Source organism: Uloborus diversus, chromosome 5 (assembly GCF_026930045.1).
Source record: "Uloborus diversus isolate 005 chromosome 5, Udiv.v.3.1, whole genome shotgun sequence".
In the NCBI taxonomy this organism is placed as follows: domain Eukaryota; kingdom Metazoa; phylum Arthropoda; class Arachnida; order Araneae; family Uloboridae; genus Uloborus; species Uloborus diversus.
This window is the reverse complement of record NC_072735.1, coordinates 183,171,594-183,199,266: the sequence shown is the minus strand read 5'-3', so window position 1 is coordinate 183,199,266 and position 27,673 is coordinate 183,171,594. Positions and strand designations below refer to the sequence as shown.

General features: G+C 31.1%; 1 protein-coding gene across 1 annotated transcript in view; it reads left to right on the top strand.

The window, feature by feature from the left end:
- Nucleotides 1-27,673, top strand: part of LOC129221961 (RNA-binding protein Musashi homolog Rbp6-like) — a 369,344-nt gene that overhangs the window by 331,226 nt on the left and 10,445 nt on the right. The window contains exons 12-13 of the mRNA XM_054856358.1: nt 25,534-25,752; nt 27,070-27,251. Of these exons, the coding sequence (XP_054712333.1) occupies nt 25,534-25,752; nt 27,070-27,251 (401 nt within the window). The remainder of the gene's footprint in view (nt 1-25,533; nt 25,753-27,069; nt 27,252-27,673) is intronic.

Here is a 27,673-nt window from a genome sequence, read left to right as displayed (position 1 = left end):
GTCATGTAACATACTCTCCCTTCAGTGACAACATGACCGATGTTGCACTAAAAAAAACGTGATTTAATAACTACTAAATATTGTTGGAAACGGGCCTTTAAACTATGATGCAAGGATTCAATCGATACAAATGTCTAAATTCTTGCTCCCAAAAAATAAAAAAAAAGCAACCGGAGCTTATTTCCGAAAACTTTGGCTAGAATCCATGAAATGTAGTTATACCTCACCATGTGACTTAGAAATGTGATACTGAAATAGTGAGTTTAGAGTGATAATTTGAAGCCCATACTCGTAGAATCAAAACCCACATAATTTTTGTGCCTTGTTTTTGAAATGTAATATTCTATAGCAGGCAGCGCAGTTTTTTAGAGTATTTTCATCGAACTAGATTTTTACCCCCGGTTTATTCATGCGATCTCCAGAAATGCCTTAGGTGCTGTCGGTGAATATTTAGATATCGTAAATTGACTAAATGGACACAACCTGTGCCCTTCAAGACTTTGAAGGGCACGTCGGAAGGAGGCTTTTAGGATATCTTGGAGAGCCTTCCCGACGAATTCAGATGTTATATCAGTGTAGTGAGTGTTTGTTTCATAAGATGTGGTCTTCTGAGAGTGACGAGTGGAATTGCTTTTTGACAGTGTGCCTTAAAACTACACTTTTGATAGGTTTTAAGTTTAATCCTCAGTTAGAGCACGCGAGTTATTGAGTTCAATGTGTTTACCATTTATTTAATGAAGAGAATGGAATCTTCTTCCCGTGGTATTGTAATATATAAAGTGCTTTAGAGTTCAGTTCTACTAACATTGATCTTTATCCGTTGAACAGAAGCTTGAGTTGATGGATTTTCGCATAAATTATGTAAAAGGTATCACAAATTTCTAAAGTTATTTTTAAAAAATGTAATGAATAAAAGGTGAAGCAGAAGTTGGTATAATAACATGAAGTCATAAAACATTGTAGTCAGTTATTGGCAATTTTTACAACAAACTTCGGGATCACACTCATCGCTAAAACTTTGAAAACAATGCTGGTTAGAACAAAGTAATCAATGCTTTTCAATGTCGTTACTTTTAAATGAAAACAAACTGAAATTATTTACAAGGCATCGTATAAAGCACTTCTTAGGAGACACTAATCATCTGTTTAGAATCTTACCTTTTTACGATGATTCCACATTATGTTCCTGTAGCACAAAATATTATAGCATAAGACACCAGCTTCGTGTTTGAATGTATATAGTACACATTGTTTTCTCTAATATAATACAAATGCTCCAGAATTCCTAAAAAAACTGTTACATGTTTACATTTGATCTATATTAGCAAAGCTATGTTTGTAAGTTTAACGACTTCTTCCTGCAAAAATGAAATAGCGATTCATTAAAAGAAATTGTTTTCGATTGGTGTTTTTTTTAGCATTTATAATTTTTTATGACATATTTCATAGCTTTTTTTCCCCTTTTGCATTTTAATTTCTGGTGGAAATTTGGCCTCAACAAATAAGGTCACCGCAATTGAATTAAAGTTTCCGAAATACCTTGAAGCTTGGTACTTTTGCTGGGCTCCCCCTCCCCTCCCCCTGCACACACACAGAAACAAACATTTAGTTTTAAAAATCAAATCAAACAAAAAATTTTATTACTGCTTGCCAAACAAACACAGCTCCATTCATCAATGTAAATGTATCATTAATAGGATTGAGAAAACAGTGCCGAACTTGCCTTGGCTATTGCATATAGTTATGCAGTGTACTACAAATACTATTGATATTTAATCACGACCAAATTTTGGTAACCAAACAAATGTTTCAAGATAAATCTGTCAAAATTTGTAATGCCTTAACTAAATACTTCTTGATAAATGTTATGTCAGTTTCTTATCACAAAACTTATGCTAAAAAAATTTTTGATGGTATTTAAAAAAAAAAAATATTAGCCAATTGAATATTTTCTGACGACTCTCAAAATCTTAAGTAAAATAATGTACGATTAATAGCTTCACTTTTCATATTAATTGTAATAATCAATCCCTTGTCAGTGAATTTTTTAATGAATTTCAAAGCTTTATGTGATTTTACTTGTTGTAAATAAGTTGCGTTGTGATTTAACTGATTGCAATGTTTTGATAAAACCGGATTCGAATGCGAATACTGAAGAATGGGGTGAGATACCCTGCAACGTCTTCCAATAAGAAAGATATGATTTTCACACTAACGGACTATTCAAAGTGTGAAAGACTTTTAGTTCTGAAAAGCCTTCAAAAGCGTAGTTTTAAGGCTACACTTGTTTCTGAACGCGCTGCGATTATGTAAAAGAGAAACTATCGATGATAATCACGAATACCTGACTTTTTTAATGAATTGAAACATATTTATAAGAGTTTTTCTCATATGTGTTATTTGAGGAAAACGATGTACATTGTGTTGTACAAATATATAAACCTTGTCTAAGTGTTCTTCTTCACGTTCAATATCTGTGATGTCAAAAATCCAGCAAATGGTCTTTCCTCGGCATTGTGAGCAATTTTGCTAGTGTTCTTCGAGGTGGATTACCTTGCTAATAGTTCGCAGAAATTAATTTTGCCTACAGCTTCTGTAACGCCGAGCTGAGTTGATATGACTTTTGTTTTCCAAAAAAGACACCTGCTCCAAAACTGCTTTTGAATGGTTCTTAACTTGAATCCGTTTTTGTTTTAACTGGTGATAAAAGTTTTTTACTAGTTTTAAACATTTAAAAAAAAAAACTAAGCAGAAATTTTCGGGCTTAAACCTGACCCAAGTGGGTAATTTTTTTTTTTTTTTTTTTTTTTTTTCAAAATGCAAAAAGCCTTCAGGGCCCATGTCATATGATCCGTGGCATGCTAAAGATCCTTTGAGAATCTACTTGGCTCTCTGAGAAAAATGAAGTGTTCAAAAATGAGTATGTTCTTGTTTTAAAATTTTCTTCAATACTCAAAAATGAGTACATAACTCAATTTTGAAATTATTAAATATTCAAAAAATGTCGAAAATACCTCAAAAATGAGCGCAAGTTGTTTTTAATATCTGATGAGCATTTGAATCTTTAAAATTTGAATACCACATAGTCGGAGCCATTCTGACTCTGCGATATGGTCAAATTGGAGTACTTTTTCGTCATTTTTAAATTGTTATTTTTAGAGTAATTGGATGCTTTCGTAGCTAAACTAAATTCCTTGTGTAATTAACGTCGTAAGAGCCCATATAATGGGAAACTGCGTGTCAAAACTCTCAAGTGGTGACTGCATCCACCAATAATCCCATTGAAAAATTGCTTCTAATGCATTGCCTGTTAATAGTGAGAAGTCAATATGTAGCCACATTGGAAACAATAACATAAGTTGCAATACAAATGTTACTTTCTCCTCCTACTCTTCACATTTCAATTTTTTTTTTTTTTTTTCTGTCCTAAGTGGTTGGAGCAATCTATTCAAAAAAATCCACCCAATTTTACAAATTGTTTTACCTATTTAAGAAATGGAGCTACTTATAAAAATAAGTAAATTAAAACAGCAGTGGAGATATAATTGTGTTAACCCAGTCATTTTTGATTTGGCGGTAATCCAAGTGAATGAGAGTTTCATATTGAGTCAGCTCGGATTACAAGAGCTTTAAACAAGCCAAAAGCGAGAGCGTGCACTTTTTCTTTTTCTTCTTTTTTAAAGGTTCTTTAAGAGCAATTATGACCCTCAGTAAAAAAAAATAATAATCAAATAATTCGTGGAAACATTTATTAATAAAAAATATGTTCAAATGAATATTTATTAAATAATAATGTTTTTAATGTAAATATCTCGTGAAAATTTCAATTATATTTACCCAAGCAGCCGCAAAGCGTTCAGCCATATGTAAATTTTGAAGATAATTTCCCCCAAAAGAGAAAAAGTACAGAATTCCATGGAAGGTGGATAGTTTAAACATCTTAAATCAAAATTTAAGAATTGTTTGGAAAACAATATTTTTTTAAGTCGAAAAATAGAAAAATGTGAGGATTATATTTCAAAGTTCTCTTATACAATAGTTTATGAAAGTATTTTTGTTTCTCATAAACGTTATAACATCTCTATCATATCGTTTATAATTCGTATAGGGAAATTCACAGTTGATCGGTTAATGGTAGATACTGTCTGAATATCATCTATTAAAAATGTCCTAAATCAGTCAAGTTTCGAGTTCATTGCACATCTTTGAGAATTAACGCAATTTGATTGATAGGAATCTTTTTTGGCAAAAGTTATGCAAATTGCGGCTATCGTTTTTTTGAATGCTTGTGAATTCAGCTTTAAAATTAATCTGAAAAAAATATGAAACGAAATTTTAAAATGATTATAAAATGATATGTGGAAGTTTTTGAATTTCCGTAACCATTATGCACGTAATTATACTAATTATCTAATAATGCATTCTAACAGATGTCACTTTTCCTCTGCCTCGTAATAAAGGAATAATAAGTAAACTAAAGTTTTGACCTCGCGAAATATGCAATATTTAAGTAACCAATTAGTAAAGATTTTATAAACTCTAATCGGTTTCATGTACTGTTTTTAAGTGAAGCTACTCGGTTTTCAGTTAGAGCAGACCTGTTTATTTCACCTACAATTTTAAAGCTTTTATTTAGACTGTAGCATTTAAGTTTGCGATGTGCTCAGAACTAGCACTAACTTCTCTACCATGTGCGAAAAAAAATTTCGAGCAGCTTGGACTCCAAGGAGTTTCTCAAACACTGCCTCCTCCTCCTCAAAGTTAACGCCATTTAGTACTAGGTTCTTAATTTTAGTACTACATAGCCCAAGAAGATTATTTTGTTAAATGGAAAAGTGTTAAGGGTTTTTTTTTTTTTTTTTGTCACAACAAAACACCATTAGCGGAGGTTGGATAAAACCTAAATAAAGTTTTTAAAAGTGTTACAAATAAATCATTATTTAAAAATGAGTTGTGAAATAAATCCTCAATGTAAATGTTCATGAGTATCGTTCTGTGATGTTACGTACTAAAATCATAGACTAGAACTTTTTAATGTTCCTAAACTTTTCATTTATATGAAAATATTAGTGAGGTACATATTTTTATACGAATGTATTATGTTAGATTCAGATAAATTAAATAACCAAACAAATGTGCCTACAAATATACATATGCCTGCTTTAGATTCTATTGACTTTCATTAGTTAAAACATCTAATTTTAAAAATGTGCACGCTCTCCAGAACAAATTTGGCTCAACGGCATAAAGCTATACTCTTGTGATCAATTGCTAGGGCGTAATTGTCATCAAATGTGTCTTTTGTGGACTAAAATATATTGCTGCTATTTCATTCTAATGCATTATAAAGTGGCTGATCTAAATATTATGTGATAAAAACACTATTTTTTTAGTTCATCTAGACATTACATTATGTTTGAAAATTTGAACTTTTTTGTCCTATACCATTTGAAGAAACTTACTTTGTTATACAAAATTACTTTGTTATATACGTATACATAATTACATCCGTTGTATAATTACTCAATACTCAATATATAGTAGTTAGTACAAGTTCAAGTTAAATTATTTATGCATTTAGTACAGTATCCTTTCGTGGAATTTAAAACAAAAATGTTGTATAATCTTGCAGAAATTTATTTCCTTACTTTCTGAAATAACTGAAAGATGGGTAATACTCTTACAGAAATTCACCAATTTTGGAATATTTGAGGTCTATACTTTTTTTTTTACTTCTCCAGCAACCATACATTTTCGCGAATTTTGGTGACTTTGCATAACATATTTAATTCAGTCATTTTATAATGCATTTTGCAGGATAATTGTAACATATGTGTTTCGCCTGTTTACAGTCAACCGTATATGCTATATTCATTTATCACGATGTTGTCAAATGCACGCTGAGGTTTAGGCTGTTACCATTTTCATCTTATATCGATTGTGTAATTGGATCTTGTAAAAAGCATCGATATCTGTTTTTTGTATCGCTCATTCATTTCGTTGTTTTCTTTAATAACTTCTCTATCAGAAAATTAAATGTTTCAGAGATATTAATCAACAGACTTGTAAAATAGCACATTTTGTCATACGCTAACTTCATGAATGCGACGTATGAATCGAAAAGTTAAGTCTTTAATTATAAAATTGTAAACAATTTCATCTAATTATACATAAAGTAAAATAACGCTCCGTGCGCTCAAGAAAAGTAAACATTCTCTATGTGAATTGTGTGCGTTTAAATCCACTTCATCGCGTCAATATCAATATGATTTATATTATGAACTAACTCATAAAAATATGACTTGGTATTGTTATTGAGTTTTAAATGAAAGTTCTCTGCGCTCAATCTATAAAGATCCTAGTAATGAAACAACAGTTAATTAGTTTACGAATTAATAAAAAATAAATGAAACGCGCAAATAATTGAGTATTCGAAAATTATTTTCTTTTTATAATCTTGCAAAGACATTCCATTAATATTTCTATATTTTATAATATAATGAACAATTTAATGAAATTTAGGAAAAAACGAAGTGATATAAATAAAGAACACAGTTTACAGAAACAATTAAAGGATTTTTGTACTGTAACGTTATAGCGGGTATTCTATTACATGCTGGCGCATGACCAAGTTTATGTGAAAAGGGAATTTGTTTTTAAAGAAAAACGGTTCCGGCAACAATCACAGCTATATATAATCGAACGTATTTATTTTGTGTTGATTCTATAACATATCACTCCTTTCCTCAGCGTGTACCAGTGGCGTACGCAGAGCATTTTTGATGCCATCATTTTGCTTAGACATTTTCTCCTTCACAATAGTTCAGTAATTTTATGAACAATCCTGAAGAAATGCAAATAAGTTTTTCATTAATCATGAACCCGCCAGTTTTAGTGAAGCCTTTTGCAGTAAATGAATTTTTCTGTTAGGTTTTTTCATTGTTATTTTATTTAGTTCATTATAATTTATTGCAAAAATGTCACCGAATTAGGTGAGACCCTGTTAATCGTAAAACTCATGAAGCCATTTTGAAAACAAAACTGGGCAGTTTTATATTCCGCGAAATTAGAAACCTTTGTATATATAAGTTAACCGTTCAAATTCTCAACAACCGATAAAATTTTTAGAGGCAGTTTTTATGTTTGGATCAAATCCTATTTATGCCGCATATTTATTTCATTCTATAACAATTTCGATTTTTCTTTCAAAGAATTAATGAGAACTTTTTAGTAAAAAATTTAAAGCACATTGTTTTTGTAATTTTGAGGTTGGTTAAAAAAAAAATTTCTTAGGGGATTTTAACAGTTAATAGTATGGTCTTCGTTAATGTCACTACATAGAATCGGAGAACATTCCACATTTTGGTGTGAAGTAACACTATATAATGAACAATCATGTGGCTTACTTGCCTGTGATTTTTCGTGTTTGTTTTTTACAACATAGCCTTCTCACTGAATTACCCACGCTGACAACAGACGTAACAGAACAAGTTTTGCCAAACTAAATACGAACTAATTCATGCTGAATAATTTTAATGGCAATATTTCTTTATTTGTTTAGGTTTTTTCAAATACTAAATTCGAAGAATAATCTATGTCTGTAATTCTTGCTAATGAATTTTGAATTTTTTATTGTTTAAAAAATCCAGACCGACGTACTTATAAATTCACTTTCGAATCGAATTTTTGTTCTCAATCAATAGTGTCAAAAGAGTTTAAAGTATATTAACACCTCTGATGCTTCCCTGCATACGCCACTGGCATTTACTCATAGAATGTTTTAAACCTTACCGTAAACAGTGGCTACAGTTTACTAGGTATCAATGTGCAATCTATTTCAAAAGTCAAAAATGTCTTGTTGTGTAAACTACGATAAACTTGTACAAAAATCTAGTCTTTCTAGAAATATATGAATGTCATTTTTCAATAATCATGTGCCATTGTCATATTTAAATATACGTGTGAATGAACTTTGTATTTTTGTTGAATATAAAGAAATAAAATTCTTCTTGTAAATAATTAAAATGTTGTTTTTGTAGCCTAGAAATGAGGTTTGCTAAAACAAAATATGAGTTTTACATTGGCTTAAATATTAGTTTATACCGATTTCGCACTCACTACGAGTGTTGCAACCATTGAGCTAAATAATGTAACTGGAAAGCTATCTGACGTAAAGAGTGCGAGCCGGTGGAAAGACGCAATTCATCCAAGAAATGAAAACTAAAAGGTGACTTTCCCTTAAGACAACTTTCCACCCATAGAGCGTAAATGTAAAGGCAGTAAAGTTAAATTTTCTGTTGTTATAACTTGATTGTGGTCAGATTTTGTGAAGTAAAAGTAAAAAGTGACTTTCCTCCAAGATATCTTTCACTCATAGATCTTAAATGTAAAGATGTTAAAAATGAATTTTCTTTTTATGTAACTTGATTGCGGTAAGATCTTGTAAAGAAATTAAAACTAAGAAGTAACTTTTCTCCAAGACAAATTTCCACCCATAGATATAAAATGTAAAGACATTAAAGTTAAATTTTCTTTTATTGTAACTGTATTGTAGTAAAACTTTGTGAAGTAGGTAAAACTAAAAAGTGACTTTCCACCAAGATAAGTTTCCACCCGTAGAATTTTATTGTAAATACATTAAGGTTTTATTTTCTTTTGTTATAACTTGATTGGGGTTAGATCTTGTGACGAAAAGTGACTTTATCTAAGACAAGGTTCCATCCATAGATATAAAATGTAACGACATTAAAGCTAAATTTTCTTTTGTTGTATCTTTATTGTGATAAAATATTGTGAAGAATTTAAAACTAAAAAGTGGCTTTCCTCCAAGACAACTTTCACCCATTGATCTTAATTGTAAAGACATTTCAGTTAAATATTCTTTTGTTGTTACTATATTGTGGTAAAATTTTGTGAAGAAATTAAAACTAAGAAGTGACTCTCCTCCTAGTCCACTTTCCACCCATAGATTTTAACTGTAAAGACATTAAAGTTAAATTTTCTTTAGTTGTAACTTGATTGTGGTGAAATCTTGTGATGAATGTGGTTGCCTCAGTTGTTGAACACAGGACTTAGAGTTGCAGTTTTTCGAGCAAGATATTTTACATAATTCATATAAATGTACTTATTTTTTTTTATAATGCTCCAAGCTTAATATTTGACTTGTGAAGGAAATTTGATGAAAATTGTGAGTAGAAAATTTTGTACTTTTTTTTTAAATAATGCTTAAGGTTGTGCTCTCAAAAGTGCTTTTGAACTTCAAATAAACTTCAACATCGTAACGATACAAACAAGCGGTTTTTTGCTGAGTTACAAGATCTGTAAAACAAAGTTTTTGCTGTGGCTAATAGTTGAAGAAAACAAAAACAAAACCACCTAGTATATGGCATTCCAGTTTGTTATGTACCACAGTGGTTGCAACAGGCCGTCACTATGACTATTGCACCAACAGCAAGGATTCTTCTGTTTCAAATGATGCCGTAGCTCAACTAACAAATCACGGTCCTCTCGATGGCAGTAGTTTTATTGGGGAATGCAGGAAATTCAATCAATTGTAAACATTGGAGGTTATTGATTAAACGAGTCAATGAGGTGAGCTGAACGTCATCTACAAATATTTAGCCTCTGTCGCAGTCGGTGGGGAACTGCACTAAGTTGTTAAAGTTGATAACAACAAAACAAGAAGCATATTATTGCATAGTAGCATTCATTTTATAATTTTCTTTGTTTAAAAAATTCTTCATTGTTTGTCCAAGTTTCCTACTCTTAATTATATTAGCATACAGACTCATACAATAGATAAACTACTTTTAAGAATGAATAAAATTTCGAAATAGTTAGCCATCAGATTTCTGAGCAATTAGTTAATTATTCAGAATCCCTCATTCCTTATTTCGAAGTTAATATAAAGATGGACTTTTCTTCATTAGTTGATTCTCGAATTTGTTGTATGGATAAGAAACTACCCAAAGGGATCTATTTCATAAATCATCCTCTTCTGTTTCACTACATTTCGAAATGTAACTGGTGCACAATAACCGTTGATTGTGTAATCAAGCTAAATGACCGAAATAATAGATTATAAATCATCCGTTAAGAATTAATTTCTTCAAACGTATATATTAAGAAATATGAGGCAAAAAAAAAGAGGGAAAAAATGGTGCTACAACTGAATTAGAAAGTTTTCTTTATGAAAAATAGGATATTTTGTTTCTGTACTTAACTTTTTGATATTTAAATGGCAAATGGATGTAACCCTTTTCTTTATTACTAGAGTTTCTAAAGATCATTTTAAATGGAAAAAATCAAGAAGACTTGTTGAAAAAGAAAATACAAAGGACATAATATGACTAAAGTTTTTTCAAATTCGCATCTATGTAATGTATTCAGAGTAGTTGTATGCTGATTTTTTTGTAGAAATATGTGTTTGAGAATCTTTATAATATAGAAACTATGCACAGTACCTTGCTTTTTGTAAATGTTTGCTGATGAACCTTTTTCAAACCTGAAATTAGATTTCATAGCGAATACATAGTGATTTGCGAAACAATATTAATTGCGAGATGAACTAATAAATAATAATAACTTATCAAAAAAAGGATTTTTTTTTTTTTTATGTTTCTAAAAGTAGTCTTCGTGAGGGGTGTTTTTTTATTATTATTATTATTCATCTTTTTAAAGAAATACTCATATCACAGTTTCAAAATTTCATATGACAGATTTGGCAAACGGAATTTGTCTTGAACGTAGTGGTCTTTTATGTGATTGATGAAAATCAAAAATAAATAACTATTGTACCAATTAATGCGTGTGACCTCAAAGTGTGCATCGTAAAGCACAATCGTAAAAATAAATTATTGAAAAAATAAGTGTATATTAGAATTGGACATTATGCTATATATAACTATAGCTATAATTATAGTACAACTATAATTTGCATTTCTAATGCTACTCTCAAAAACAATCACTATTTTGTGTTCCTTTATGAAACTTTTATTTTTCACATTCAAAGTTTAGTCGTTCATTAATGTTCACGAAATATTTCTCCATTTAGTTTGAATTATCGTAAGATAACTTTATCGAATGCCGTAATTCAACTGGAGAGAGCTTGAAGTCATAGATAGTTTTGTTGCACAATTTTAAAGCTATTGTACAAACGATTCAAAATGACTCCTGACTTATTTTAGTACTGAGCAACAACTGATTCAATAATTAAATTAAAGGTTTTGTATGCACAAAATTGCCTTCAAACTTCTTTGCATTTTGGCTGCCTTGACCAAAAAATGTAGAATTAGAAAATGAGTAACATCTACAATTTAAAATAAAGTATCAAAATTTATTTTTAAATAAAAATATAAGTCATAAAAACAATGAAAACATTATGAACATATTTTTCAAAATAAGAAAAGAAATCTCATTTAATACTTAGTGTATTTATGAGCGAAATATTTTTGCTCGATGGCATAGTTTGCAAAAGACTAGTTCACCTTTGAACACACCTCCTCTCCCAACTACCCCTAACAGATTCCCCCACTAATAATAACAAATTCTAAATACCAGCGCACGCAAATCGATCCCCCTTACTTGCAGTAGTAACCCAAATTACCTCGCCATAGAATTCAATTAAGCACACATCGTAAACATACGTTAAGCCATTGATTCAATTTGAGCCAAAAATTAAACATGCGGCCGACATTCCGCGCGCTCAGCCAGCGAATCGATTACACAAAGCAAGGGTTGACTGCTACCTTCTTCTTTGGTGTTAACGTAGTGAATGTTTTAGCAAGGTTTCATAACGACTTTTCTGTAAATAATTGCTTGCGAGATTCTGGTACCTCCAAACATAACCGACTTTTTTCCCGATTGCCTGATGATAACATTCTAATTTCTCTCTCTTATTGCTACAGTAAACTCTCGATTATCCGCGGAATTGAATGGCACAAGTGTAGCGGATAATGAGAATTGCGGATAAACCGCAAAAAGCTAAAATGAGAGACAATTAAGATAAAACTTGTTTTTTCTCTGCTGTATTGATGCATAATGCTTTTTACAAACAGTGAAAATACATACAGTACACTAAAAATGTTTTGTATTTTGGCAAACTAGGTAGGCAAACATCCTAATTTTCAAAAAAAAATCAATTTTGAGATTTTGAGAAATTTAATAGAGCTCCAGTGTTCTTCTTTCTAAATCCGCAATGGTTTTTTAAATCGGTGAATTATTAAAAAAACTAGAAGAAATTTACTAAACTCAAATGCACTGCTTATAACTGAAATTTACGTTTTCTTTCTTGATTTTCTCAGAACCACTTTTCAAGTTTTTATTTACGCCAACAGTTCTATAGAAAAAAGTATTCACTCTAAAGATTTGAAACTTTGCAAACATGGTAATTCAACATATTACTGTGATATGAACTTCGAAAAGTTAATGTGCATGTAATATGTGGCTTTGAAAAAATTATGAATTAAACTTAAGTGACAAAAAGCACGTTTTTAGGGGTAAATTTTCTAACATTTACCCATAAAACTTGTTTTTAGTTAATTATTTCCAAATTGAAGTGTCATATCACTCTCTGGTATCTAACAAAGAGATAGAGACAAAAAGTTTTTTAAATGATGAAAAACTGAATACACGGGAAGTGTTAAGAAAATGGTAGTTTTTTGCTAAAAATATGACTTTTTTATTTAAAAAAAAAATCCATCGAAATTCTTTTTTCCACAAATAAGTAGTCAAAATGTGTTATTTATGTCATATTTAATAATGGTATTAAGTTTAAGAAAGGTGCTTTGACTATTAAAGAAAAAAATATTTAGGGTGTTCGCCTACCTTAACATCAATACGAAACAAGTAACGGTGAAGAAAACACAATAAATAAATAAATGAAAAAAACAAAAACGACTGAGTTTAAATTTATAATTTTCAACAAAAAACAGCCATTGGTATTTGCTTTTTCTTGCTAAAATACATGTTCCTGATTGTAAATTGACTTGCGGATAAGCCACTCACGGATAATCGAGAGTTTACTGTACATTTCTTTTAGAGTACATTGAAATGCCATAGGCTTTTGTTAGATAGTTACTGACATTGCTTTTCTTCCTGTACATTTCCTCAGTGTAATAGAATTACATTGTCCAGTCTGGTTCATTAATGTACAATGTCTGACGATGGACTTACAATCAAATTATATGACTGGTGTTAGTTGCAATTTAGTCGAGCACTTTGTAGAATTGGGACTGGACACTGTAGTAGATTCATAGACCTTATAGAATACTCAGTAGTCATCAGAGAAGCATTATAGTTGGTAATGAATTTTTTTAGCTGTTTGCAAGCATGGCTTTTTTTTCATTAGCTCTTTGCATGTGTGCATGGAATTTTAGCTCTGATATTTAGAATGAAATGTTTCGTTGCTCGTGGATTTTTTGACCCCATGATATTTTGTTTACCCTATTTTATTTTCAGCTTTAACTTATTCGGTACTTTGAACAACAGCGCTGAAAGAAAAGAAAATGTCACGTTGTTTTAAAATTTTAGTCACTTCAGAAATGCACAAATACCCCCCGAAAGATGAATGTAGATTATTTCTAACTGGTAGCTATTAGGAGTTTGTTATACATGTAAAATTACCTACACAGTTTTTAACCAATTCGTGTATACTTGACACAAAATGTATCGTCATTAGGGGAACATTTTGGAAAAAACAACATATTTTGTGATTAGTTTCAGACATAATAACCAAATTTTACAAGTTAAAAATAACTGCAGAAATTGTCACAAAATTTAAAATAATATTTTACAATTTGCAGAAGAAATGGACTTTTTTAAAAACATTTATGTTATTTTGATGTAAAAATACAAGTCATTTAAGTTGTAAACAGTTTCATGAAAAGTACCAGAGATGTTGTTAAATGTTTAAGGATTATGTTTCTTGTAAGGGAAATTAATCTAAAGTTTTAAATTAAGGAAGTGCTGAAAATTATTAAAGCTGACCATTTAATGGAATCGGTAAACAGTAAAATCGTCAATGTCATAACTTTTCCTCGGTATTTTAACTGTAAAAATATCTGGCTTAAGGTGTTTTGTAGAGTACTTACAAAAGTAGTTTAGTTTTTCATTTAATAATAAAAATCAAATTCAGGTGGATTTTTTTTCTTATTTAATAAATATTAAAAACGAAAATTGATACAATTATTCAGCTAGTGTCTTTGCCATTAACTTAGACTGCTGATAAATATAGTTATTATTATCTGTCTAATGTTAGATAATTGAAACATTAGCACTGTATCAAAAAAATGTGAATAAATTACTTGTTATTAAAAAGTTTAATTTTAAGTGTCAATTGTGACACGTAAACATTTTTTATTTCATTAAGTATTGTTTAATTGCAAGACCACTTATAACAATAAAATTTTGAACTATAAACTAGAGTTACAGCTCAAGTTTTTATTTAAAACTGCGAAATCCGGTTTCAAACTTAAAATGACATGTTTATAAACTTAGCATTAATTTTAAACAAATTGAATAGGCGTACTTATAATAATATTTTTTGTAGTTTATTTTAGTCTTTTTACGCAACGAAATTTCAACAAAGGAGATAAATAATTTTTTTAATTACCAGTTAGGAAGAATTATGTTAATATTTTACAACTGAGAAATTTTAACACATAGTTAACTAACCACAATACCTTAGTATTTACCATAAATTAATTTTTTGTAACAGAAAACGAAGGGGGTACAATCTACCAGAAGTTATTAAATAAAAACTGGTACGAAACATATGTATGACCCTTTTAACGTTGACACTTTTTTCTGAAATTCATCACTCTTCACAGAGTTTTTCTTATATTTCACTTGTAAAAAAATTCAAACACAATATTAAAAATCTTAAGTTATTTGCCTTAGACATGATCCAAACACTTAGTAATCATTGTAAACATAAGTACACTGTTTCTACTAACTCTTCTTTAAAACACTTTCGGTTTACCCTAAAGGTTCTTTCTGTTTACACTTGACTAAAATTTAGAAAAAGTCTCTAACACGACTTTGAAAGCCTTAAACTCTTTATTCCAGACATGATTACAATGAACACTAACTAATAACTGTAAGCATAAATACACTGTTTCTACTATTTCTTCTTTAAAATACTTAACACTGAAGGTTCTTTTTGTCTTCATGTCAGCCATTTGACTGAAATTTTAAGTCTTAACCATTAAAAGTCTTAAACTCTTTGCTCCAGACATTATCCAAACACTTACTAATCGTTGTAAGCATAAATGCAGTTTCTACTAACTTTTCTTTAAAACACTTTCAGTTTACACTAAAGGTTATTTCTGTTTCCATGCCAGTCACTTGGCTGAAATTTAGAAAAAAAGGATCTACCACGACATTGAAAGTCTTAAACTCTTTCGTCCAGACATGATTATCCAAACACTTACTAATCATTGTAAGCATAAATACAGCTTCTTCTAACGTTTTTTTAAAACACTTTCGGATTACAATTTCCATGTCAGTTTACAATTTCCATGCCTTTTTTTTTTTTTTTTTTTTTTGAAAGTCTCTAACACAAGTTTGAAAGTCTTAAACTCTTTATTCCAGACATGACCCAAACATTAACTAACTATCGAAATAATAAATACAGTTTTCACTCACAAACTTTTGGTTCACACTGAAAGTGCTTTCTGTCTTCATGTCACTTGGCTAAAATTTTAAAAAAGTGACAAAACAATTTTTTATGAGCTGTTTCTACTCTTTGCATGAGAAGGACCAAATTTGGAGATCACGCAGAAGATGACAACAGGATGAGAAGATTTGGCATTGGAAATGTGAGTAAAAAAAAAAGCACAGAAAGTCAGTAACTTTCTGTTGGCAAATTATTTCTTTTCATTTGCTTTTTATTTTATTTTGTTGCATGCATGTTTTTCGATGGAGGGAAAGATTTTTATTTGATGTTTGTGCTCCCAAAGTGTGCTGCTGAAGCAGTTTGCACCCCTCACTTTATGTTAACCATTTTGCTTTTGCCATTTTGCCCTTTTTTAGCGTAAGGGAAGGTAATATCAACGAGCATATTTAACGAAAAGCATATTGTTCGTTGAAAATGTTATATGTTGCTTTTTGTTTATTTTCAATGCCTTTTATTCTTTGTTTTCTCCATAATTTGTACCTTGTTTTGCATTTATTTTAATGTCAGTTTTTTGTTTATAAAATTTTTTTAGAAGAGGCCTTAATTCTATAAGGATACAAATTGAATCAAAATTAACCTTTAAAGGAACAATGCATTTAGAATAATTATTTGCTAATTGTATACTGTTGTGGTATTTATATAAAATTTCAATGAAAGAGTTGCAGAGCTTCTGAAAACTTATTTTGACAATGTAATTCTTAGTTAGCAATCTGTAAACTAGTTCTTGTTCACACACACTGCAAAAACATAGTGCGATGTTTTAAAGCTGTTTCAACCAATAACTTCTAAAAATGTGTATTCAATTTATCGTTTATAGCCCAGCAAATTGTTCGTCAAGTGTTACTTAGATTATTTTATCAAAAAATAGTTGACACTAGATTTTTAATTTTCCCTCTTTTTCGTGATCACTTACCTGGAAACGGGTATTTACAATAATCTCATATATGTGTAATAACAGTAATTACAAGAGCGTAACATTTTAGTAAATTAATGCTTTCGAATGCAATAGTAATTTCTTTCATATAACTTTTTTTTCGCTCAAAGGTTTGTTCTTTTAACCCATCTTTATTGTTTAACGATTTACATTATATAAGATTAATCTGAAAGGGTTCAGATTTAAACAAACTTTAATAGTTGCGCTAAGCACATACAAAATGGTAAATACTTCAAATGTTGCAGCCCTTTTAAAGTTATTATCTCATTTTATTAATGATATAATCATAAATGTAACCCTCTGTATAGTACATTCCTTTCCCCATGTTTTCTCTGTAATATTTGTCTTTTTACAGTAATAAATACATTGCAATGTAATAGCAGGTTTTTGAAGGTACTCTCATATTAAATGAAAAAAACATCAATTCAAGAAGGCAACTGTTTTGAAACAGTTCAATGTGATTCATTTTGAAAAAAATAGAGTTCGGTAGTAACGATCCTGTTTTGATGAATTGAAATTATTTGTTCATAAATCATTACTATCTTCATACTTTCTTCCAAATTTTTGATTCCTGAAGCTTTAAATTTTTCCTCATTGTGTTTTAATGCATCTAAAATTATTTAAATGTTTTGAACATTTTATATATATATTGTGTCTATGGATATATGAGTTTGTTTCAATAAGAAGGCTTCCAAAAAAGAATTTTTTAAGTGAAAAATAGTTTATTAAACTTTTATGATTTTTAAAACTTTTAAGATTTTGTGCAACTATGTGTCACTCCTAGTCAATTTATATAGTAGATATTGCTTCAACTGTGAAGAGAGTTTGAGTACTTACTTTTTTCACGGAAACCACATGGAAAAATTTGCCAAGTTCATAAGACCTACTAGGAAGCATGTTTCTCGAACATAGATCTCACTTTTGGCGCTATTTATTCTTAAATGCATTATAACTTCGAGTGCAATAGTCTCAGAAATTTATATTTTCAAATGCATTATTCTTACCGATTTATTATGTTTAATGCGTAAGCAACGTTTTCTTTAAAAATATGTTAATTTTAAAACTGCATTTATTGCATTAAATAGATGTATTATCTATTCTTAGAAATATATTGCGTAAAATGCATCTGCTTGAGCAGTGTTGGCGAGTAAAGCACTCGCCAAGCACGGAAACATGCAAAAAAAAAAAAAATTCATTCTTATAACATTTTTTCAATAGTTAGTAATTATGCATCGGTTTGGAAACTGAAAAAATTTCCTCTTTTTTGAGGTAAGAAATTTCAACCAAATGGTAGTTTACGAATTTTAACGAATAAAAACTGATTGATAAGTATTGCAGCTGAAAGGGAAACAAACTCGTTGCACGTTATGGTGAAAAAATAAATGCGTTCTGAAATGGAAGTAAATTTCGAACATGAAACAAAAATCGGTACCAGTGATCAAACGTGCCCCAAAAACGTTTCGGAAGGAAGATAAAAAAATAATTAAAATAAGGGAAAATGAGAAGTTGAAACCGAGGTGGTGAAAAACCACCCCTTCCGCTTAAAAAACTAAAAAGTAAATAAGAACAGCGAAAAAAGCCTCAAATGTTCACCAACATACAAAACAAACACCACAAAGCCTCCATTTTCTTATATTTTTAACATAAGTTCTGAACATTCAAATTAACCTTGGAAATACGAGCGAATTTCAGCAGTTATCAAAAATCAGACATATTAATTGGTAGGAAAATCAAAAGCATGCAACGAGGACTACTTCAAACCGAGCACCGGAAAAAATTGCGCTTAATATGCAATGTTAAAAAAAAAAGACCGATTTCAAAAAATTGGCTTTTTGTGCTCATCTATGCCGCAGTACGAATCGAATTATACGTTTTTCTTCTCTTCTGTTGTAATTTAGTACCGAACAAAGGGTGAGGCAGGGGCAGCTTTGGAAGCCGACGTATTAATCTAGCAATATAAGTACATATGGAAATATTTGTCCTTCAAAAATGTTAAGTCTGGAAAATTGTAGAAGCAAAGGACAATACTGTTTAATGTATTCCTTTTATCTCAAATAGTATTTTTAATACAAACACTATAGCAAAATGGCCGATAGTTTATTAGTTTCCTTTTTATTAAAATATACTTTCAAAAAAAAATATGAAGTTCAAGAGATAATAAATATTCGTGTTGTTTCATTTCAATACGTTCTTTTTTTACTGGATAATATGCTAATTTAAAGCAGAGCTTTTGAAATAAATCTTGTTACCGCAACTGAAGCTCAGTTTTTTGGAAAAATACAAGTCTTTTATCCGACTTCTTTAAAATAAAACCTTTTAAGCACTGAAACGAATAATTGCTTCATTTGTAAACAAATTCCTTTAGAAATAAATATCCACTTAAAAGACTCAAACACTTGATATTATTTTCTTTTGAGTTGCTTCTAGCTGAATATTCAAGATAAGAAAATAATTTCCTTATTGACGACTTCTTTGAATCTGATAAAAAATTTTCTTCGTAAAGAACACTAGTATTAGTATTAGATTTTAAACAAGTAAGAATGTCACTTAATTTATTTATTTTTTGAGTGATCAATTCCTGCTTTAAATAACAAAGCAAAAAAATTTTCTTCCTTACTTTTTTTCGTAAGTATTTTTCCCCTCGATATTATTAAAACTTATGTTCGAAAAATATTCGACTCATTAATAAACTGGTATAAGCTAAGTTACTGATCCGTCTTTAAACAGAGAAACTAGGCTCGACATAAATTTATTTTTATCAACTAATATGTTGAAAGTAAAGCTGAAGAATTTAGTTCAAGAACCTGACTAAGCTTTAAAAATCGACAATTATTCATCTAAGTAGAGGAATTGAACTCAGGCGTATAAATTTACTTTACAAGGCTAAAAGTTTAAAATCCAAACATGGAAATTCGACTAGAATATCGATTCTTGCATACAGGGTAACAGGAAATATTTTATACACACATAATACACCATAACTTTATTGCTGATGAAAATATTACGACCAAACTTCAAAATATATATGAAAACATTATTTCGTCTAATATTGTCAAAGTGGCTACCTTTAGGATTATTAATACAGAGTTTTAAACGTGTCACAAAATGTTCGGCTCTGGGCCGCAACTCTCTGATATTTTATCCTTTGCCTTGCATAAGGATTTCTTTTGATGGATCAAACAGAATAATCCATTTGGTTTAAATCTGGGGAATACGGTGGGCATTCTTGAGCTGTTGTTGCTTGCACCAATCTTGAGTGCCTTCAGCTCTGTGCGCAGGTGCAAAATCTTGTTGGAAGATTTTATTTCCAAAGAACTTTTGCAACCAAGGTAAGACAACATCTGCCGAAATGCGTTTGCGATATGTTTCTTGACTAATCTTATTCCCTGACACACAAAAACAAGTGATGTTTTCCCACTAGCACATATCCAACCACAAAACCATTAAATTGCGGTAGTTGATGCCGTTTAGCAATGAAAGAATGTCTTGGGGAGAAGGGTGTGTGCTAAACTTCTTAAAACTGGCATTCCAAAAGAAATTCTTATGCAAGGAGTGGATAAAATATCAGTAAGTGAGTTGCGGCCCAGAGACGAAAATTTTGTGACTTATAAGCTCTGTATTAATCCTAAAGATAGCCACTTTGAAAATTTGTAAATATATTAGACGAAATAGTTTAGTCATATTTATTTTGAAGTTTGGTTATAATATTTTCATTAGCATTAAAGTTACGGTATATAATGTGTATCTTTGTATCCAAGTTATTTCTTGTCACCCTGTATAAAGTTTTTAGAGTTACTGAATTTATGAACGTAATTCTGCTTCAAAACAATAAAACTTTTGAGAGATAATCCTAAAAATTCGATTCTAGAAAACAAATCTATTTAAATTATTAAAGCTCTGTAAAATAAGTATGTAAATTTAGCTCAGTAATGCAAATTTTGTTGTGAAGTTGAAATTTTGAAAACTGATATATTCAGTACAGAAACTCAGGTCATGTGTATGAAGGTATAAAAACTCTGCGGAAAATTTCAATTCCCAAACTAAAATTTACGTTACACGATTTTTACGTTACACGATTTTTAAATTGTTCTTATCACTCAATTTTTCAGTTTTGCACTCATTTTGTTAAGTTGCCGTCTTGCGAACTTGAACCGAGTTAGATTTTTCTAATCTGGAAACTTACATTTTCTTACTTTATTGAACAAAATTAGATTTTCTGCGTCAACCAGAGTTCCTTGTTTTCTAATTCATAAATATTTTATATTACTGTTTCCTAAATTTTAGTGCTCGTACACCCCACAGTCCCAGATTTATTTTTATTACTTCAAAAAGTAGTAGTTGTTGCATCCTTCAAACTTTCAATACCTTTATGTTACTATGAGTTATGAACTCTTTTTTTCTAACTTTATAATTTTATTTTATACGGTTTTTGCTTGCAAATTTAAACCATATCATATCTGATAATGAGAGAAAGACATTTGTTTTCAATTATCATGATCCTTAAAAAACGATCTAATTATTTTTAAGCAATCCCGATTGCTTATTGCTATTACTTGACCGTAGTTGATGTTCCCTTGATAATATTTTCTATGCTTATAATGCAAACTCCTCTGATCCACGGGCTTCCGCGAACATGTCCCTCCTCCTGGGCGGAGGCATCCATTTCCCCCGGAATAGACTTCATTTATACCCGACCCTCTAGACTCTGTATAATCCTCTGTAGACAAAAACAGCTTCCAGCACCCAACATATAGCAGCCAACTCTATGCATTCTTTTGAATTTTGACGTCCTTATAACTCAAATTATGTTTTTCGCAATTATAATCGTCATAGGAGTCATTCTCTGAAACAAGAAACCCAATGAGTAGGGCCCTATCACAATTTGTGATTGCGAAATACATAATTTGAATTGCAGATGTCAAACTTGTAGTATATGCCAGGATTGGACGTTGTGCGCTAAATGTTGTGTGCTGAATTTTATTTTTATTTTTATTTTTTATTTTATTTATTTTTTTTTTAAATGTGAACTTTATACGTAGGTACTCTCTGCCTCCTTCTCTCTGGAAAATGTTAAAATGACAGTCCCGTTTTTTTTAATCTTTGGATTTTCTCACTGTCATAAAAGTCGTTTCTATGTTTTCCGTACCGCACATAATGCTTCATTTCTTCATCATTAAATTCCAGCATTTCATTTCATGAACAGCGTTGTCGCTAGCTTGCTATTCGCTCCGTCCACAACACATTTCTCTAGTTCTGAAATAACATCTACCCATTTTCAAACTATTTAAATTAAATGACTGCAGACTTGAATTGCTCAAACTTTGGATTACACTGTGGGCAGATATATTTTTAACGCCCCTACAGTCACATTTCATTCACTAAAAGTCGAATATACGGCTCAAACGTTTTGTTAAGCACATTTTTCCCCCTTTGTATCTTAAATAAAAATTTAGAATTGAGTGAAATAAGGAAGAAAGAAATTTGAATTTTTGAAATATTGTATTTGAAAGTTCTTCAATTTTTTAATTCAAAAGGTCAATCCTTCTAAAGGTACAAAAATGAAATATAAATATCTTTTCTTTCCTTCACACCGTCTCTATAAGAAGTTTTTTTTTTTTTAAACGGAATTGATCACCATCATGTGTTTTCACTGTTTCCGTCTACTACATTCCTCCGAAATGAATTTCAGTCCAGTAAAAAAATGTCAAGGAGTGTTTTCACGCCTTGAAAACACTCTAGCAATATCTCTGACTGTAGGGAGGGCAAGTTGTTTTCTTTGTATTTACGCACCGCTGTGGAAAAACAACTTTTACAGAGGTCATGCATTTTTATTGACAACTAAATTACCATTTGCCAACGACTAGCTGATTCATCTGTTCATGCCATTCGCTTTTTATGTCATCAGCTTCTACTTGGCTTGAAGTTAACGTTATCATAAATTTTTAATAGTTTTTTTCCCCCATCAGATGTCCCGCAAGTAACTCAAATAAATTACTCTTTTATTCATTTCATTTTTCTATGTCTTACCATTTTCCAGTACGCTGAGATAACAAACCATAGAAAGAAAGTGTAATTTATCATACGCATTAGCTCAGTTCTCGGGGTACATTTTTTTTAACCTGTACTCTAAGAGAATTGGTTGTGTATGCAGCCGCTTTAAATCGTAGTTTAAAAAAAAAAAGAAAACACACGTATTTTCCAAAACAAAGGGTTTTTTTTATTTATTTATTTAATGAAAAAAAAATAGTTGGACTTTATACTAAAAATAAGAGCTGAGAAAAAGCTTTTTGTTAGCATCGGAATGGAATATTTTAAAATGTGAATTTTAAAGCCTGGTATTTTCTCAAATTAATGAACCTAAACCAGATACAAATTTTTCTGCAGAATTGGGGTCGTTTCCGAAACTTTAAAAGTATTTTTTTTTCTGAAAGAAAATGCTTAAAAACATAGGATCTGACCAGTTTTTAAATAATTTGTTTAAGTTTATTACTTTTAAAAAATTACTTTATTCGATGCGCTTTCATTGGTTACGCGTCTGCCGATGACATCCCAAATGATGAAATGCCGTTCACTGATGCCATTCACAGTAAAGAATATTTAATTCGCTTCTTTACTCACAAGTGTTGGCAACGATAGGGTTGATAGAAAATGTGGAGAGCGAGATTTAATTTGCTTCTTGATTATCATAACGTAGAAAAGCGGTAGACAGATGCACCAAAGTACGTCATAAAGACCACGCTTTGTTTTAAAAATCGGACATTTTAAAAAATTAACTAAAAATTAAGCGTTGGAAAAATGAAAGTTTTTCTCGTTCCATTTTTTTTTTCTCATTAATTTCAGTGGCTAAAAGTAGTACTTTAAACTGACGGAAACAACTTCTTTCTCAGGATGACCGACGTTGGGTATGAAAGCTAAATTGAAAGAAATCAAATGAAATTAGGGCGACATTCGACTGCGTTTACAGCGAGTTCTGAGAATTCGTTCTAAAGATTCAATCTGCGGTATTGTTAATGCTAGAATAATACTGTGAATTTAATCGAATGTTTAGATAACTACGAGTAAATATTTGCTATTGAAAATTACTTAACTTCGTTAAATAACTTTCCTTCGTCTAAGATGAGATTCTGCTAATTAATGCAAGATTCGGAAATAGATTCGAATGCACTTCCTGAATATCGTACATCTAACTAGATTTAGCTTACTATCAAATTATTTATCTAAATGGACGTAGATTTATGTACTTCAAATTTAACTGTGTTACAATTTTTAGGCACCAAACAAGACCAATTTTAAGGTGACATGCCTAATCTACGTATCATTTGACTATGAAAAACTTTTCAGTTCAAAAAAAAAATCAAACTAAAAATTAAAAAAATTTTTTTTTTAATGCTACCATTAAATACTAAACCAGAACGTTCCTTACCTCAAATATTTCAAAAGATGCATCAGCACGTTAGAGTGCTTAAAAAGCTATTAAGTATACTATCCACGGATGATGTTGTTAAGAAGAAAAGTAGAAAATGTTGATGAATTGAAAAATTTTATAAAGGAAAATATTACTTTTTTATTACCTTACTCGTACATTTGAGGTCAAAAAATGAGTGAAAATTCGTTTCATTCAAAATTATATTCGTAATGGATTGTTTTATCCTCCCGTTCTAAAGACTAGTCGCTAAGGAGTTATTTTTTGTTGACCGGAATTTTTCAGACTTTGCTCATTCCTTTATTAACACTTCAAAGTTCTCGAATAATATATCTGAATTGAATATAGAAAGATTATTTCAAGATTTGAAGATTATTTTTAAGTTCATTTTCTTAAGTATCGTTTGTATTGTTTTCTTGCTTATTTAACTATAATAGGTAACTACTTACAGTACTACAGACTTTGTATGATGTTTTAACCACTGATCATCAAATTTTGCTGTGAATCACTAACTTCATATTTTGCTTGATATTTTCCCATGTAATCTCTCATTTGTCAATGATTTCCAGATTAAGTAACTTGTAAGCATTTTTGCTTTCATATTCTCAGCGTAACATGCCAGATTCTCTTTTTTATGCATATTAACACTTCACCATCTTGAACTTATTTATGTGTACCGCGCAAAAAATTAAACACTCCAAAAATTTGAACTTTATTTTTGCGTATACTTACTGCAAAGCTAAGATAATAAGATAATACTTATATCAAGTATCGTTTGTGATGTTTTCTTGATTATGTAGCTCTCCTGTAGGTAACTGTACGTACTATATATATAGACCAGTATTACGTCGTGTGTTCATTGTTCTTCAAATTTTCCTACGAATTACTAACTTCAACAATTACTGCTGCAACTTTAACATTTCAATTATAAATAATTACTTAGTGAAAACATATTTGGAGAACTTTTTTTTTTCAACTGATTCTAAAAATCTTGATTATTAATCATCAAACTGACATGTACCATTCCTTATAACAAAAATAAACATTAACAAACTTCAACCAGCAAACGATCAATTAAAAATTGAATTATTTCACTCAAGTTATTAACAGCAATATGAATTGAAATAAATGATAAAATAAAATAAATGTTGCAGTCGGATAAATTTCAAATAGTATGCTACAATGCTGCTCCTTTTTCGGCCTTATACGGTTAAAGAACTATTATCCTGTTTTATAAAACTTGCTGTTAAAATGCATTCATAACGCCAAATTGTCGCTAAACTCGTAAATATGGCACAAGTCCTTTCTTTCTCCCCTACCCTATATCACGAAATGGACTCATTTCTCAAGCGGTTCATCAGTGTCTCATTTTCGCAGTCGACTTTATACGAACTCATTTTATCCATAGACAGTTGTAATGTATGTTTGTATGTATGTTTTGTTTGATTTGAAGTTCACTGCACTGATTGAAAGATCCCCTTCTTTGTTTTTCCCCCGAAGGCTTCCATGGCTTCAGCTACATCCCTTCGCCTGCTGCCACAGACCACCAAGCGACGGCTTTCTTCGTGGACGCTTTCTCCGCTACTGCCGTGTCCACCGCTGCTGCCCTTGCTAGTCACATGACCAACGTGGGGCAGACCGAGCCCCCGCAGGGGCTTGCGCCCATGGGGAGCTCCCCCATCAAGCGGGGACACCCTTTTGCACCGCAAATCCCGACTGGTAAGTTGCTGTCATCTCTTGAATGAAAATGAATAAAGGAATCAAGCTATTGTGGTATAGTGTAGAGTTTATTTAAAATAATTGTGCAGTGCAATATGTAGGTATGTAGAAAATTCCACAGCATGCTGCTTTTACGGGGGTAAATTCGTACTGTGCTCCCAACGTACAACTTGCAACAACGTGTCGATTGTTCTTAACTCGTAACATTTGCTGCAGCCATTCACAGACACGCAATCAGTTCTTAGAGTACTTTTCAACTGGAGTGAAGTTCGGTCGTAACAGTTGAAGCTGTGTCCCAATGCCATAAAGGCATGTCTTTCTTTCCTCAAAATGTTCGTGATATTTTTTTTTCGACGAAATCTTACGATCAACAATCATTCATCTGTATTAGGGGTACCGTCCACTGCTCGTTGCGCTTTTGGCAAGTATGCCAAGTATCACTTGTGCACTGGAGGAGCATTTGGCTCCGCTTGAAAATATCATGCCAGATTTGACACCAATCAGTATCGTCGTGGGGACATTCCGAGCAGACAGCCCATAAAACTCTGGGACATCTAGACATGTAGACAGACCAGAACGCACTTTTAACAGTTTGACTGCCAAGGCTATCATATGTGATAGCCAATTATTTTTCTTTTGGGCCATTGGCTATCGCGTATAATATCCCGCATCCCAACAGTTGCTCTGTGGTTAACATTTGCAATTTTTGTCTAACTATCAATGTGTTAAGAGTAAAGTATTAGTTATGCGTAAAATTTCTGCTGCGAATTTTAGTTTTAGCTTGACGTGGATCTACACATTACCCATGCATTGATGCTTTAAATCATTTAGAAGAAGTTAAATATTTAAAGTGGTGATTTTAAATATTCAAACATGAGTGTATACGCAATCGCATTATTTTTATAGCAATTCAAAACTTTGTGAACAACAATAATGATAGAGTACATATACAAAGTGTCAAAAGAGCTTCCATCAAAGAACTATTTTTAAAAATAACATAAGGAGTTTCAAAACGATGTCTATCTTTATGTCGTACTTAGCAAAATATATATACGTTATGTTTTACAGCAACACATTTTGAAAAATTAATGATTACTTGATCTAGGACCACCTTAGTATCTTCACGCCTTTGCCATCAGTTTTTACACTTGAAGTTTTCGCGAAAACCCCATTGTGAATTCTTTTTGTGTCCATAAAATGTTTGAAAATCAAAGTGAACAATACGAAAAAGATATTTTCCTACAACAGTGTTTCACGTCCATATGATGATTATTTAACACCATTTTCATCATCCTCACTAATTTACTCTGTTTCCAGTGATCAACAACTATGGACCTCAAGGATTTGCCGCTTCTCCTTCCCCAGCCAATAACAGAGTCTTCCCGGCTACTAACAGCCCTGGCCCGATTGACATCTACACTTCCAATCAAGACGGTGTCAGCTATGTCCAGGACCCAAGCCCTCAGTCTTCAGGATTTCCTCCCATAGCTGTTAATAGGGTAGGCACGCTTTTTCTCATTCTTTCAGCTATTCGACCCCGTTGGCGGGAGTTTATTATTATTTATGAGGAATGGAGGAACACAAGCACCTGCTGAAATATAACTGACAAATCGGTAAATACATAATAGTCTACGATCCCACTGAAAATGTTTTCCCACTATCTGTTTTTAAGCAAAACACAACTTTTATACGGAATTATGATTAGAGGCATATGTTTCTGTTGGATTGTTATCTAAATATGGCCGGAAGTACATTGGGTTTTCAATCGTTTTTATTTATTTATTTATTTTTTTAGTTTTCGTTTCATGTCTTAAAAATAATGTACTTGCTACTAAAATCATTCACTGACACTTTAGCATAACACCATAAAAGGAGCCATATGGCATTAGACACCATAAAAGGAGCCTGTGACACACATGCC